This window comes from Propithecus coquereli, unplaced genomic scaffold (genome assembly GCF_000956105.1).
Source record: "Propithecus coquereli isolate 6110/MARCELLA unplaced genomic scaffold, Pcoq_1.0 Scaffold137, whole genome shotgun sequence".
NCBI classification, from domain to species: Eukaryota; Metazoa; Chordata; class Mammalia; order Primates; family Indriidae; genus Propithecus; species Propithecus coquereli.
Genome location: NW_012137969.1, coordinates 1,123,364 through 1,139,032, shown reverse-complemented (window position 1 = coordinate 1,139,032; position 15,669 = coordinate 1,123,364). Strand labels below are relative to the sequence as shown.

Below are 15,669 nucleotides of genomic sequence, written 5' to 3'. Positions count from 1 at the left end.
CCCTAGACCATTGGACCAGCACCCTCCTCCTTCAAAAAAAGTCACCAATTTGACAAGTCTCTGAATCTTTAGGTTTATGTATTGTCTCGGTAAGATGTCTTACTAGGACATCTATCATCCTTGTCACTTGCTGTTCACTGGGTACAATTAGCATTTGTCATCAATATGGTGGACCAACATGATGGTCAATAATCGTTCCTGTGGACTCAGAACAAGTCTTGGGATCCCACTCTTTCCTTGTATGAGCCCTGACTGTAACTCAGTGGACCTGTTGAGGCTGCACAATTGATTTTTTTCAATTATTGCCAGTGTTATAAACAGATTCTAGGCTTCATTTTCTGCTCAGCCTTCCCAGCTGTAGAATTACTTGGTAATTTATCAGAAATCAGCTACTGTATATATCTAGGTCTATTTCTGGACTTTCTATTCTGCTTTATTGATCTATTTGTTTATCTTTATGTCAATATAATACTGTCTTCATTACTCTAGTTTCATTAAGTCTTAAAATCATGTAAGTACTGTAATTTTATTCTTTTTCAAAATTGCTTTGGCAATTCTAAATCTTTAGCAATTCTAGATAAACTTCAGAATCAGTTTTTCAGTTTCTATAAAAAAAAACCTGCTGGGATTGGGTCGGTATTATTCTGAACATATAGATCAATTTGGGAGAAACTGACAGGGTACCAATATTGATATTGACTTTTCTAATACATGTACATGTTAGATATCTTCATTTATTCAAGTCTTTTAAAAATTTCCCTCTTTTATAATTTTAAATAACAGGGTCTTGTCCATCTTTTGTTAACACCCATTCCTAAGTTTTTTATATTTGCTGGTTTTAATTGTAAATAGTATTATTTTAAAATTTTCATTTTCCAGTTGTTTGTGGCCCATATATATGATGGGCCAGATTGATTTTTGTATAATGACTATTAGTTTCTTATTACTGCTGTAGCATATTACTGCAGATTTAGTTGCTTAAAACAACACAAGTTTACTGTCTTACATTTCAGGAGGTCAGAAGTCTAAAATGAGTCAGCAGTACTATATTCCTGCTGAACATTAGGAGAGAATCTGTTTCCTTACCTTTTCCAGCTTCTAAAGGCTGCCTGCATTCTGTGGCTCATGGCCTCTTCCTTCGCTTTCAAAGCCAGAAGTATAACATCTTCAAATTTCTCTAACACTCCTGCCTCCCTCTTGTAAGGGCTCATGATGACACTGACCTTATCGGATAATACAGAATAGTCTTCTTATCTCAAGACCCTTAGTATAATCATATCTGCAAAGTCCTTTTTTGCCCTGTAAGGAACACATATTCCTAAGTTCCAGCGATTAAGACATGGGCACATTTGGGGAACCAGCAATCTGCTTTACAGTGCGGATGTTAGGTGAGGTGATTCTGTTCAGGGAGTAGAGTGCACTTGGACAATATGGCTTTGGAGTTCATGACACCTTGGACCTTTTGTGTTACTTAAAATCTAAACGTATAACCGTGCTACAAGCATCACTAACACATCAGCACCATGAGACCAGATGCCTGATCCTTCATCCTAATCCCTAATGTTGTTTGTTGTTCACTTGTTTGTTTGTGACAGAGTCTCCCTCTGTCACCCTGGCTAGAATGCAGTGGCATCATGATAATTCACTTCAGCCTCAAACTGCTGGACTTAGGCAATCCTCCTGTCTCAGCCTTTCCAGTAGCTGGGACTACAGGTGCACATATATTTTCTTTAAAGCAGTACAGTTCAAGCTAAAAATCACAATTTCTATGAGCTGGTTCATTGTTTCCACCTGTGGCATCTGGAAAACTGTTGAAAGGAAATTTTGTTCAAAAACAAAATAGCAGTTATTGTTTCTTACCACTCTTGTTATGGTGGGACACTCTTGGTGGGAAATGGACTCTTAGATGGGTCCCTCCTGTGGTCCTCTTGCTGGAGCAAATTGTCTGAGTCAGCTAAAACTTGGATACAATAGTTTGCTCACCTTTGCTGCAGAAATGGTTTCCCACCACCCTGTGATAGGTACAACCTGTGAGGAGGTTTGAGGTCGAGAAATGGCAACTCAGGAAAGATCTCCAAACCTACAATTATCCTAGGATATTAGAATAATGGTTATGAAAAGGAGGAAGCAATGTGTCATCTGTTGTCCCAGGGAAATGACAGACATCACCAGGGGTACGTTTCTGTTCAACACAAGTTTCTCACTGGGGCTGTCCAGCAAGCAATGGACTAAGCAGTTCATTTTCTTTCTCTGATCCGGATTCCATTGTGATGAGGATACTATAGAGAGACTGTGTCATGGTATGAAGTTAGATCACATCAGTGGTACTCAAGGGTGAAAGAGGAAAGGCAAGGCCGGGCGCGGTGGCTCACGCCTGTAATCCTAGCTCTCTGGGAGGCCGAGGCGGGCGGATTGTTTGAGCTCAGGAGTTCGAGACCAGCCTGAGCAAGAGCGAGACCCCGTCTCTACTAAAATTAGAAAGAAATTAATTGGATAACTAAAAATATATAGAAAAAATTAGCTGGGCATGGTGGCGCATGCCTGTAGTCCCAGCTACTCGGGAGGCTGAGGCAGGAGGATTGCTTGAGCCCAGGAGTTTGAGGTTGCTGTGAGCTAGGATGACACCACGGCACTCTGTCTCAAAAAAAAAAAAAAAAAAGAGGAAAGGCATATCAGAATCTCCCAGAAGCTGATGCAGTTACAAAAAGCATATATAATACAGTACTACACTTCAGATTTTTCTTATACTTAATTTGAAATGTCAAATAACACTAAAGGACAGCATTTGATTTGCTTAAATAAAGGAGTAACATCTAAAGCTCTTTCCAAATCATATTTTTGATTCTTTAAGAGGCTTGCCTGTGCCTAGCAGATCTAGTTCCATCTGTAAGACATCACGTTCTCTAAGAATCCAGGGCGGGGGTGCGGGGTCACAATGTCCTAAGGGTTTCTGTCCCAGCGCTGCTGGTCCCCGTGCACCATGCTTTACCTATCCCTGTTTCTGCATAGTTTAATCTTTCCATCAGGAATGCAGCTGTCTTCCAGTCTCAGTCCTCAGCCTCTCTTTCATTCTTACTTGCTCAATGCCGCCCCGGCTTTCCCCAAGGACTTTAGTAGATTTCGATCCCACGACTTTGTGGTCCTTGCCTCACAGTAATCAGCGTTATCTTACACTCTGCACAGGCACCCTTGTGCTAGTTTCCAACCGGCCAACTCACAGAAGTCGGACAATTAGGTTAGCCATTCCTCCTCCCCCAGACGCGCACCCACTAGGGCCGGCCATATCCCTGCGGGGACTCTCAAGGGTCGCTGGCGTCAGAAAAGGGCCACGGGCGCTTTCCCAACATCGGTCGCGGTCGTCAGTGGTATAACGGCTAGACATGCCCGGCGGGTTAGCAGTGAGGGCGGTAGAACCGGAAACGGAAGGGGGAAAGGGAGGCAAACGAGGCTCCGAAGGCCCGATGCCCTGTCCCAGTCCTTCATCCGGGGCCACATCCAGGGCCCGCCCTCCGCCGCCGGAAGTGACGCCAGAAGCGCCGGCCTCTCCGCAGTCTAGAGCGGCCCCGGAAAGGCTGTGGTTCCCCTGGGAGTGAGGGTGTTCGCGACCGGACGGCTGCCAGGCCCGCCCCTCCGCTCGGGTGAGTACCCAGAAGCCGTTCTGGGGTCGTAGAGGGGCAGCCACTTGTTTCGTCTCCCCGGGAGTAGGAGGAGGCGGCGCCTGGCCCTGGCCGGCGGCGGTTCCCTTCCCCAGGAGCGCGCAGAGGCCCGGGTGTGAGGGCCTGTTTATCCTCAGTCCTGGTTCGCCCCGCAGACTGAGGGCCCCACCGTCCGGCCCCGGTGATCCCACCGTAGGACCCGGTGCCCTAGTGTGAGCTGGGTCTGTATGGCGCGCCCAGCCCCTTTGGGACTGTGTCTTCGCCTAACTAAAAGGGAAATGGGAAGAGGGCAGCACCGCTGGGCAAGGCCTTCTGAGAACCCGGCTAGGAGCTGGGCGGGGCTCCTTAGTGAGGGTTGTGGAAGGAGGACGGAGCCCTGTCACGTCCTTGGGTATGAAGGACACCAGTTAAACCTGTTTGAATCACAGCTCTTCTCTGTGTTACCTCAGGATTGTGGGAAAAGGCCTGCCCACCTAGTCTGCCTTAGCAAAAGATCTGACCCCAAAAGTGGAGTTTTGTTATTAGTCAAGCCCATTTGGTAATTCAAAGTGGGCTGACAGACTGTTACCAGGTAATTCCTAAGGGGCTTCCTTTTAAAAAAAAATAATGAGCAATCCTAACTAGAGTATTTCTCTGGCTATAAACTTCAGCCTCCAAAGGAGGTTGCAAATTTTAAATATTTCAAACTTTCCAGAGAAAGCTTTACACTTTTAAATTGTACTGTGTTGATTATTTTTAATACCACAAATTCTGAATTAGTGAAGTTCAATTAAACCTGCATACTGGGATCATATGATTTGGTTCTTAAGTATTTGAAACCGAATAATATGCATTTTTCTTCCTGTTATTTATTTTGGGTGGTTAATCATTATCAACTATTTTTTACTGAGTATTTACAGTGCATAAGATACTTTGCTAAATCCTGAGGATATACAATGATGGGGTATTTTAACTTACTGTAGTAATTTCTCTTAATCTCACCTCACAGTGATGGTCATTGTCCTCCAGAACAGTGATGGAGGAACTGTTGGCCCAGGAAGCAGCAGGATCACCAAGGATCCAGTTTCAGTCTTTGGAGACTCAGTCTGAGGGTCTGTTCCCAGAGCCTCAGTTCATACAGGACACCGACATGGAGCAGGGACTCACTGGGGGTAAGGCAGAGACAGCACTTACATCCAGGAGAATGGGCATGTAGAGGGGCTCCTGAGGGGGCTTCTGGGCCTGGTATGAAAGAGGCCAGGGACTTGAATAAGAGGATGGCCCCTAGAGGGAGGACTGGAAGGGAGGGGCTGATGTGACTCAATTCAGTCCTGGGCTGGGCCCCTCTATTAAGGACAGCTTGTCTTTCTTTAATTAGCAGAGTGGTAGTCACTTTGCTCTGGCTTTTTTTCCTTCAGATAACCTTCTCTTCATCCCAGTTACCACATCCAGAATAATTTCTGAGATACGCTGCTTTTGCCACATCTCACAATCCTTGCCTAGTTCTCACTTCCTCTTAGATTCAGGACCTTTCCCCTCCCCCTATTCCCTTCACTTAGTTTCTCTTTCCTTTGCTTTGCTACCTGCCATTCTGTTGTAATTTCAGTGTTTGTGACTAATCTAATTTTGGCCAAGAAAGCAACCCTTAAATTTCTTGATTGTGCACAATGCCTGTATAAATGTATACATACTACATTTTGACTATATAATCATATTTTTATGTATTGTTAGGTTGGTCTTTTTCTTCCTTTGTTTTGTAAGAACTGTGTCTTAGATTGCTTGTGGCCAACTCCAGTGCTTGAAATAACTTGCGTGTCAGCAACACAGATCGAGTGCCAGAGTGTGTAGAGTGCTGTTGGGCATTGTGGGAGTGCGGAAAGGATTGTCAGGAAACATGAACTTTCCTTGTTCTTGTGGGCCTCCCATACTGGTTGCAGAGACAGTGAAAGAGAGAAGCTTAGTGAAGTTTACAGAACAGTGTCTGGGAAAGGGTCAGAAATCTACTAAATAACTCTGGCCCTGGACAAGTCACCGCAAGTCTTTTTGCTTTGCTTTGCCCATCTGCAAAACAGGTATAGTGCTTACGCTTCTGTGAGAGGAATGTTATGCCATGAGGATAAAGTGAAACATAAGATTTCGTAATAAGATTCTGTATTGCAGGTCTGAACATGCATAAGCAGGGCATGCAGGTCCTGAGAATGAACAGGGTAGACCCACCCAGTACCTGATAATTGTTCATTGGTTTTACTGGAATATTAATGTGAAGGCGGGTCCCACTGACACCTTTGGGCTGGAGAGGCCTCTTCTGAAAGGGAGCCTTGGGGAAGGGCTGCTCTCACTCTTGGCTCCTTTCTCCTCCCTCAGCTCCACCTGTTCCCCAGGTGCCTGCTCTTCCCCATGAGGGAAGCCCAGGAGACCAGGCAGCTGCGCTCATGACAGCCAGGTACCAGGTGAGCTGAGGAACCCTTTGTTTTTCCTCAGGGACTGTTGCTGCTGATGGAGTGTGGCCTCTGCCTCATCCCATCTGTAGACCTTGCCTGGAATTTTTTTCAGTAGTAGATCCCAGTTTGGGAACCGATCCTGTTCAGAGATCTGGATGTCACACAGAGCACCTTCCTATCTCCCCAGTACCATCTGCAAACACTGTTCCTTCTTTGTCCATGGTTCTGTGATGGGCACTTATTAGATGTTTAAGGGTTATGGGATTTATTCCCTAGGTTCTAATCTGTTCTCCCTCCTTCCCAACATAAATACATCCTCTCTTTCATCTCGTTCTCTGGCCATGTTGCTACAATGGTCTCATTCCCCAGAGCAGCCAGGATGTGTTATTTCAGGAGTTTGTGACATTCGAGGATGTGGCTGTGCACCTTACTCGAGAGGAATGGGGATACCTGGACCCTGTTCAGAGGGACCTCTACAGAGAAGTGATGTTAGAGAATTATGGGAACGTGGTCTCACTGGGTAAGGACTACCTTATTATTCAATTTACCTATTTGGATTTTTTTACTTTCTTGTTTCTGTGTGGTCTTTGAGGTCAGTAGAGTGTGGCTTTGATTCCAGGTCTTAAAACCTTTGAATCCTCTATCTTTAAGGTCACTCCTCTGGAAGGGGTGATTAAGGTTCCTTTGAGAGTGTTAAGAGGATACACTCTACTTCTTATCCCCAGTTCATGTTTCCTACTTTTGTGGGGCATCTGTTCCCTGTTAGCAAAGGGAAACTTTCTTATGCTTTGCCTGAATTCTCATCTTCCCTGTCTTTTCCTTTTTCATAGGTGAGACCCTGGGTGGCCTCCCAACCCCCAGTCAGACATTTTCCTCTGTTGTATCTTAGTGCCCCTGTATCTGAGAGTTTTCCATTTTCCTAGAAAGAAGAAATGCCTTTTTAAAAGATGAGTTAAAATCCTTCTTGTTGAGTAGTCCCTCACCTCTTAAGATGCCAAAATCTGTCTCCAAGCAGGCAGAATTTGAGAGACTTCATTTGAAGGCATCACTCACTGTGAGTACATTTCAGTGAGTCACCCAGATGGTAATCCCAAGAAACCACACCCAGGGCAGCAGAAGTTTCAGACATTTACCTCACAGTAAGGTGGGGTCAGTTATTAAACCATGTCTCTCCTTTGTCATTTTGAATGGTACAGTAGGTGGCTGGGATTAGGAACCTATAGTGCTGTTGAGACACATCAATAGGGGTTATTGGCTGCCCCCTACTGTTCGTTTTTCTCTCTTTTTTTTTTTTTTGCCTGTTTCTGCTTCTGCACTCTTCTTTTTGTGTATGTATGTATTTAGAACACTTTTTCTTTTCTTTTTTTTCGGCTTTTCCTATGCTGGTGGTATCCAGGGCATTGCCTTGTCTCCCTGATTACGCTCAGGATTCAAAAAGTGTTATCCGTGGGGAGGCAGCCTGCCCACTGAGAAGGTTTTTCGTGTGTTTTCCATTCCTGGCTCTTTGATCTTTATAGGCATACTTCTCCGCCTTCCCATCACCCGGATTCATAGTGTGAATTCCTGCCCGGCCCTGAGTCATACCCAGGCAAGTGCTTTCTCTGGAGAAACACTTGCAGTCCTTAAAGCAGGAATCTCCAAGAGATGGCCCAAGTATCGGCTTCCCATCGATATTGCTCGTCCCTGCTCGGAAACTCCTTTTCCACGATTGTAAGATATTAAACTTGACTGCTGGAATAGAAGCTCCCCAGGATGCCACCACTATGTAAAATTGCAGCTCCTCAAATGACCTTTGTTAAATTTCTAATGTAAGGGGCCAGGAAGCCCTCTGTTGGAACCAGATGTATTTTGAAGCCAGATCATTCACAAACCATGGTTGGTGGTCATCTACTTGTGTTCTGAGAAACCACAGAGTTCAACTTCAGCTCTTCAGTTATGATCTTTTCATGTTATTTTAGAATGTGGAACATACACTGTGTGCCCCTCCTTTTATGTAGTGGACACGACCTGCCCCTTATATTGCCTAACTCTCCTGCAACCCCTGGGCTTTCCTCATGTTTAACATTCTAGTTTTCTCCCTTTTCAAAGACCTACCTTCCTCCCTTTTATTCTTTGTGGTACTATACACATTGATGCATTTATATTACCTTTCCTGAGTAATTGTTCTTTAGCACTGTCCTTGATGGAGGGGCAAAGGGAGGGCAGAAAAGTTAAATTTCTTTATTTCACGGTATCAAAAGGAATGTTTATTTAATAACTTTGTAAACTGTAAAGTGATATAATTGTAAACTACTGTTAATTTTTCCTAATAATTACAGAATTTCCAACAGTTAACTTGTCTACTTTTTGGAGTAAAGAAACTTTGTAGCAATTTAATGCAGTCTAATAGCACAGCATGCTATAGACTGAACTTTTCCCGTTTTCCTCTGTCATCTCTGCATGCACACAGGACATGCATGCATGCTCACACATACCAGGCACACACGCACACAAGAAACCCTCCTACTTAACTTGCTTTTGTGACCAAGTTACCAGTATCTCCTTAACAATTATTTTTACAGTCTTTAGGAAGTCATTTTCGTATTTGTGGGTTCAGCTAACTCCACCTGAAATTTAAGTTTATACATTTATTAGCTTACTGTTTGGGGTTGTAAAATAAGACTTTATAAGTCAGTCCTTGACTTAGCAGGGACTTTCTGGTTCACGTCTTTTTTCTATGGCAGTAGCTCTGGATTGTATTTGTCAACAGACATCAGAATTTTGGTGCTTTGGTTAAGTGTGTCCACTACATAGTAGTAAATATACAAAGTATAAATAGCTGGGTAAAAAAGTAGGTAATAAATAATTTTCATTACCAAATCAAAAAAGAAGCACATTCTGTTGACAGTGAATGAATAATTGGCTTGAGGGTCATACCCATAGAGAAGTTACTTGTGACTTAGTGTTGGAGACTCAGGGAACTGGGTTGCATTTCACATGGGTCAGTGTGGCAGGTACCCTATCAGATGATGGCTTTAGAAACATGCTTGTCCAAATTCTAGTTGATGTTAACTGAGTTGATAGGTCAGGAATGTTTGGCACATACCCCTTGCTTTTTGAACTTGATGTCATGGAAGACGACCACTGTTTCACAGCTATTCACTGTTTCCTCAGCAGCCAATGTGTTACTAGTTATATATGTCGGTATGTATGTGTGTGTGTGTGTGTGTGTATCTCATTTAATCCTTAGCACAACCCTGTGAGCAAATGATATTACTCCTATTTTATATTTGAGGAAACTGAGGCTCAGAACAGTTAAGTGATCTTTGCATGGTTAATGATAGGCTTGGGACCCAGACATGTCTCTGAAGCCCATGTTCTTTTTCACTATTTTGTGCCTTAGAACAATTAGTCTAACTGTGTATGGAGTTTTTTATATTTTTAATGAGTTGTGTTGTACTCTGATTATAAGAAAAATTCAAATGGCCATGATAAATTAGGCCAATTTATACAGTTGGGGACAAGAAAGGACATGCAAGTAAAACTGTCCAGGGATACATTCCAGTACTCACAGGTATCTACAAAAGAGTGATATTGCCAAGGGTAGATTTTATCTGTGTATTTATTACGGACAAGGAAGAAAAGCATGATGCTTCCAGATGGCTAAAATCTTAGCACAACTCTGGTAAAAGAAGCAAATCAAATAATAAGGTAAATTTTAAATGTTATGTTTAAAGACCAGATTAAACTAAATCTTATTAGAAAACTCTCAAGATTTAAATAAAATCAAGAGGTTTTAATAAAAAATTAATTTTAAATAGGAAAAATTTAAAGCAAGTGCATATTTTGAAAGCATAGAGTTCTCAGTTAAATTTAGGAAAAAGGCATTTGGGTCAATGGCAAGAAAACCTGTTTCAGTGCTTTTTGTGACAGCCAGTATAGTAGATTGGAAAGGATATGAACTGTGGAATCAAACTTGGGTTCCACTTACTAGCTGTAATATGTTCAGCAAATTATTTAGTCTGATACTTTCTTCATCTATAAAATATGAAAAATGATGTCTATCTTTCTGGGTTGTATGAGGATTAAATTAGATTATGTATTTAAGTACCTGGCTCATGCTAGTTACTTTAATATTTTTGAAAGAACAGCAAGTGATATGAGATATAGACCCAATTTTTTAATATAAATAAAAATTTCAGGAGTGTGTACAAATTATATCTTGATTTTTTTCCTTTTTTTTAAAATCATGGACCTGCCTATAAATTATTTCTTTATAGTGGAATTTATTCAAATTGAATATTGCTTGAACTACTGTCTAAGGGTTTGGATTTTTATTATAAAAAGATTTGCATTTCTTTGACAAGGAATGATCTCTCTCTTTTTTTTTTTTAGACAGAGTCTCGCTCTGTTGCCCGGGCTAGAGTGCTGTGACGTCAGCCTAGCTCACAGCAACCTCCAACTCCTGGGCTCAAACAATTCTCCTGCCTCAGCCTCCCCAGTAGCTGGGACTACAGGTGCATGCACCATGCCCGGCTAATTTTTTCTATTTTTAGTAGAGATGGAGTCTTACCCTTGCTCAGGCTGGTCTCGAACTCCTGACCTCAAGTGATCTTCCCGCCTTGGCCTCCCAGAGCGCTAGGATTACAGGCATGAGCCACTGCATCTGGCCAATGATCTCTTTTAATTAAAACTCTTTGACTCCAAATCCTTAGGATCCTGGCTCTCTGTGTGTTATTCTAATCACTTTTTCTCTGTTGTTCATACTGTTTTTACCTTTTACTCCATCGTCAGTATATTGGTCTTCTTCTCTTTCTGTAAGTATTTTGGAGGAAAGGATGAATTTCATTCACAATCATTATTTTTTACTAGTAGGTTGTTTAAAAGCCAGGTCCTGAAATAGGGCTGTTTGAGTTTGAGAGGTAGCTTCACCAGTTATTATAACCTTGAGCAAGTTACTTCTGAATCTCTGAATCTTAGTATTCCCATTTGTAAAGTGGGTATGATAATAGTTTTTACCTGATAAAGTTTTGGTGAGTATAAAATGAGTGAAAACTTGTAAAGCTCTCAGCATGGTACTTTGCACCTACCTAGTACTTGTTAAACCTTAATATTTTGATGATACTGATGATACAGGTAACTTTATGTTTATATCTTGAACCCTGTTCTTTCTTCTAAACTATATTCTTGTATCTCTAATTGCCTGCTAGGCATTTTCTCTTATACCTTCCTTCATTACCTTAAACACAAGTCTGAAATCAAACCCCTCGTCCCACATGAAGACAACCTTTTTTGTTGTGCATATGTGTTTTAAATATAGATACGGAGTAAATAACCAAAATTTGTTTCAGTTATCAAATACTGAGAAACACCTTAATAAATATCTCAAAGTTAAAAGTTGCAAATTATGTTATTGGAATTTTGAGCACAATGTTGCTGCTTCATGTCACACGCTTTACTTTTTAAATTTGCAAAACATTTGACATGAGAACCTTAATTAGTGTCCAAAAAGAGAACTGATTGTATTAATGCTCAGCATGAATTCAGAAACACAATAAATACTGTTCTTATATCTGTTCTAATCTCTTGCTGATAGGCTCTCACATGGGATCTGAGGGGGGCAGCTGTTCATCATATTTTCCAGTCCAATGCCCTTTTTATAAAATCGGGTAGCTGTTCATATATTGACACTTGGGGACAAGTTGGCACTTAATAAATAGCTATTAAGTAAATGAATCAAAAGGAGTGCAAGATACAAGATACATGGTCACTGCTATCAAAGAGTTTATAAATCAAGTAGGGATGATAATACCTAAAACCACTTAAAAAAATCTGTATAAATGCTATTATATGATGATATGTCAGGATAAGGGAAACAAGTAGTAAATATTATAGACCTTCAGTAAATGGAGAGACTTTTGGAGATGAGGAGCTTGAGTTAGACCTTGTATGTGGGCTGCTAGAAGCTTTCTGGGCTAAACATATAAAAATTGCCCTTCAATGCCAATAGTATCAAGTTCTGTCCCCTCAGAAGCAGATTGCCTGTTGATTTAGCTTTAAAAGAAATTTAGACCCAAGCAGTCCATTATGCAAGCTATGGAGAGACCATTTTATGTGAAGATACACTTTTATGGAACTTTCCTCACTATGCCTTTCTGTAGTTAGTTGTTTATAGCTGTCTCTGTAAAGCGTGAGGTCCTTGAGGGGATGGACCTTTCGCGTGGGCTCTTTATCCCCTGCATACTTCATATGTAGGAGGCACTCCTTAAATGTTCGTTGAATAAATAGTAAGCTCGTAATGGATAAGGGTGTGTCATATTATTCTTAGTTTCCTCATATGCACTGAAACTGATTATTTCTTGAGATTGGTCCTTGGAATATTTATTCAGTTTTCATTGACTCTGTTGCTACCATTTAGCTCACCATGCAGCAGCAGGTGCTTGAGTTTCACCTTTCTCTAGTCCAGCAAAATTGTATTTTTATAACCTCCATTTTGATACTTACAGACCAAGTTTAATACAAAGATCTTTAGGCAACAGATGGAGCATGGTAATGATAACTTCTATGAAAACAGGTACACACCCATGCACAAATTCCCTTGTCAGAATAACGTTTAAATGACTGGCTTCTGCTCTCAAGTCATCTTGCCCATTAACATACCTCTTTCTAGAGCACAAATCTGAGCTCCTTGTAGAGCATCTTTGCCCTCCTCACGCTCCTGGTCTTCCTAATTAATGTCTTCTTAGAACTTACTGTCTCTCTCTGTTGACCATTAGTTAAAATAAAAAGTGGCTTGTGTGGCATCTGGGGATAAATTGCCACATCCCATTTCCTTCTCTATGATCAGGATTTCCAATTTCCAAGCCTGATGGGATCTCCCAGCTGGAACAAGATCTACAGATCTTTGATCTGGAAACTAAGAATAGAGAAGTCTTAAGAGATGACTACTCAGGTGAGTAAGGCAGCATCAAGCAGATGGAATTAGTAGGGAAGTAAAGTGCAGTTATGGAGCCAAGTTGTAGTTGCTCTTGCACTCAAAGTGAAGAGCTCTGTCTGTGTCCCAGAATGGAGAGCTCCTTCCTTTGCCCTTCAGTTTAGGTTGACCCTGTCCGTTTATTTAGTCCCTTATGCCCAAGTTGTACTAGGTCCCTATTCAAGAAGCTTATCTAAAATTCTTTTAAACTATTTCCCTATTATCTCCTTTGAAACACCTTAACTGCTTATGTTACTCTGCTGAACATGTCCTCTGTTTCTGCCACACTCTGAACCATTTGGATCCTATCTCACTGCTCCTATTAATGCCCATACACCCGTTGTTGAGATTTTGTGCCTATTTTTGAGAGTAAATAAACTTCACTTATCATCTTATCTTTGTAGATACTACATTGTTTCATTTTCTCCTCTCTTTGAGTTTTCTTTTTCTATGTACAGGATACAGATTACATGTGCATTTTCTATTTATATATTGTATCAGATGGAGAGACCAGAGAAGAGAAGCTGTTGATTCCTAAGCAGAAAATTTCGGAAGAAGTACATTCATACAAAGTGAGAGTAGGAAGACTCAAACAGGATATTGCCCAAGTTCCTGATACTAGAGAAGTGTGTAAGTCTGAGGACAGATTAGAAAGGCTTCAGGAAATTCTAAGGAAATTTCTCTTCCTGGAGAGAGAGTTTAGACAAATAACAATCTGCAAGGAAAGCTTCACCAGTGAGAAGAACAATGAATGCAGTGAACCTGAAAAAAGCTTCAGTGTGGAGTCTACCATTGATACAGATCAGAGAGTTCTTAGAATACAGAATATTGATGACAATGATAAATACGACATGAGCTTCAAGCAGAATGCAGCTGCTGATAAACATGAACACATAAATCTAACACAGAATTTTCAGAGTAGTGAGTACAAGGAAAGCTTAATGGATCTCTCCCACCTTAATACATGGGAGAACATTTCTACCACGGAGAAATCCTGTAAGTGTGATGTGTGTGGGAAAATGTTCCTTCAGAGCTCAGCCCTTATTAGACATCAGAGAATTCATACTAGAGAGAAACCCTACAAATGTAAAGAATGTGAAAAATCTTTCAGTCAGAGCTCAAGTCTTAGTCGACATAAAAGAATACATGCTAGAGAAAAACCCTATAAATGTGAAGCATCTGATAAATCCTGTGAAGTGTCTGATAAGTCCTGTAGTCAAAGTTCAGGCATAATTCAACATAAGAAAATTCACACCAGAGCCAAATCTTATAAGTGTAGCAATTGTGAAAGAGTCTTCAGTCGTAGTGTGCACCTTACTCAACATCAGAGGATTCACAGAGAGATGCCCTGTAAGTGTACTGTATGTGGCAGTGACTTCTGTCATACTTCATACCTAGTTGAACATCAGAGGGTCCACCAAGAATCGAAATCCTATGAGTACGGTGAGTGTGGGTTGGCCTATATTAAACATCAAGGACTTCGTTTCAGAGAAAAGCCCTATACATGTAATGAATGTGGAAAAGACTTCAGATTGAATTCACATCTTATTCAGCATCAAAGAATTCACACAGGAGAGAAACCACACGAATGTAATGAATGTGGAAAAGCTTTCAGTCAAACCTCATGCCTTATTCAGCATCACAAAATGCACAGAAAAGATAAGTCATATGAATGTAATGATTATGAGGAAAGTTTCAGTCATAGCTCAGATCTTATCCTGCAACAAGAAGTCCTCACCAGACAAAAAGTCTTTGATTGTGATGCATGGGAAAAGAACTTCAGTCAGAGAGCGCACCTGGTTCAGCATGAAAGAATTCATACCAAAGAGAAACCTTATGAATGTAATGAACATGGGAAGACATTTAGTCAAGTTCAGGCTTCATTCAGCATTTGAGAGTTCACACCAGGGAGAACTCATGTAGGTACTGAATGTGGTAAAAGCCTTTAGTCATAGCTCAACCCTTACTCAGCATCAGAGAATTCACACCAGAGAGAAACCCTCTTGAATGTGACAAACGCAGGAAAGCTATTAGTGTTAAACTCTTAATCAACTCCTACAAATCCATACCAGTGCGAAAATCTATGAATGTATTGAATGTGTTAAATTCTTCATGCTATTTTCATACCTTAATCGTAATTGGAAAGTTCATACTGGAATAAAATTCCATTACTGAAATGAATGTGAAAAAGCCATCAAACTACCTTGTTTGGTATCAAATTCATGTCATATAGAAAGCTTATGAATGTAATAAATATGTATGTGTGTATGAGGAGATGCAGGCATAACCCAGTGCTCATTCAGTATCAAAGGATCTAGCCCCAAGAGAAGTCATCTGAGTGTAGTAAATGTGGCAAATCTTTCTGTAATTCATCTAGTCTTTGTCACAATCAGAATATCCATACCAGATGAGAATTCAATAAAATGCAAATGGAAAAATTTGACACCGTATTTCAGGCTTTACCCAACATCAAGATATTGGAGAGAAAATTGTTGATTATTTGTATATGAAACTGTTAATATATATTAACATAATCCCAATCTTCATTGCAAAAGAATCTAGTCTGAGGGGTGACATGGTGAATGCAGTGCCATTATCTCGTGGCATTCCTTTATTTAATAAGTGTTCTAAGTAGGTATGT

At 40.9% G+C, this 15,669-nt stretch overlaps 1 protein-coding gene across 4 annotated transcripts; it reads left to right on the top strand.

Annotated features, from left to right (window-relative positions):
- The first annotated feature begins 3,552 nt into the window (after positions 1-3,552).
- ZNF655 (zinc finger protein 655) lies at positions 3,553-15,329 on the top strand. 4 transcript variants are annotated; one of them, XM_012639141.1, is made up of 5 exons: positions 3,553-3,638; positions 4,645-4,807; positions 6,000-6,085; positions 6,470-6,596; positions 7,594-8,410. In XM_012639141.1, the coding sequence occupies exons 2-5, from the start codon at positions 4,672-4,674 to the stop codon at positions 7,788-7,790; spliced, it is 546 nt and encodes a 181-aa protein (XP_012494595.1). In that variant the 5' UTR covers positions 3,553-3,638; positions 4,645-4,671; the 3' UTR covers positions 7,791-8,410. The 4 variants fall into 4 exon arrangements, with proteins under 4 accessions (XP_012494595.1, XP_012494593.1, XP_012494594.1 ...); XM_012639139.1 differs by lacking the exons at positions 6,000-6,085; positions 6,470-6,596; positions 7,594-8,410 and adding exons at positions 12,903-13,007; positions 13,530-15,329; XM_012639140.1 differs by lacking the exons at positions 6,000-6,085; positions 6,470-6,596; positions 7,594-8,410 and adding an exon at positions 13,530-15,314.
- The last annotated feature ends 340 nt before the right edge of the window (positions 15,330-15,669 follow it).

Bases quoted from the DNA above. Each gene is read 5' to 3' on its own strand.
- ZNF655 (XM_012639139.1), top strand. From the start codon at position 4,672: ATGGAGGAACTGTTGGCCCAGGAAGCAGCAGGATCACCAAGGATCCAG. The intron at 4,808-12,902 runs GTAAGGCAGAGA...CTCTATGATCAG, and splicing joins GGAGCAGGGACTCACTGGGG to GATTTCCAATTTCCAAGCCT. The intron at 13,008-13,529 runs GTGAGTAAGGCA...ATATTGTATCAG, and splicing joins CTTAAGAGATGACTACTCAG to ATGGAGAGACCAGAGAAGAG.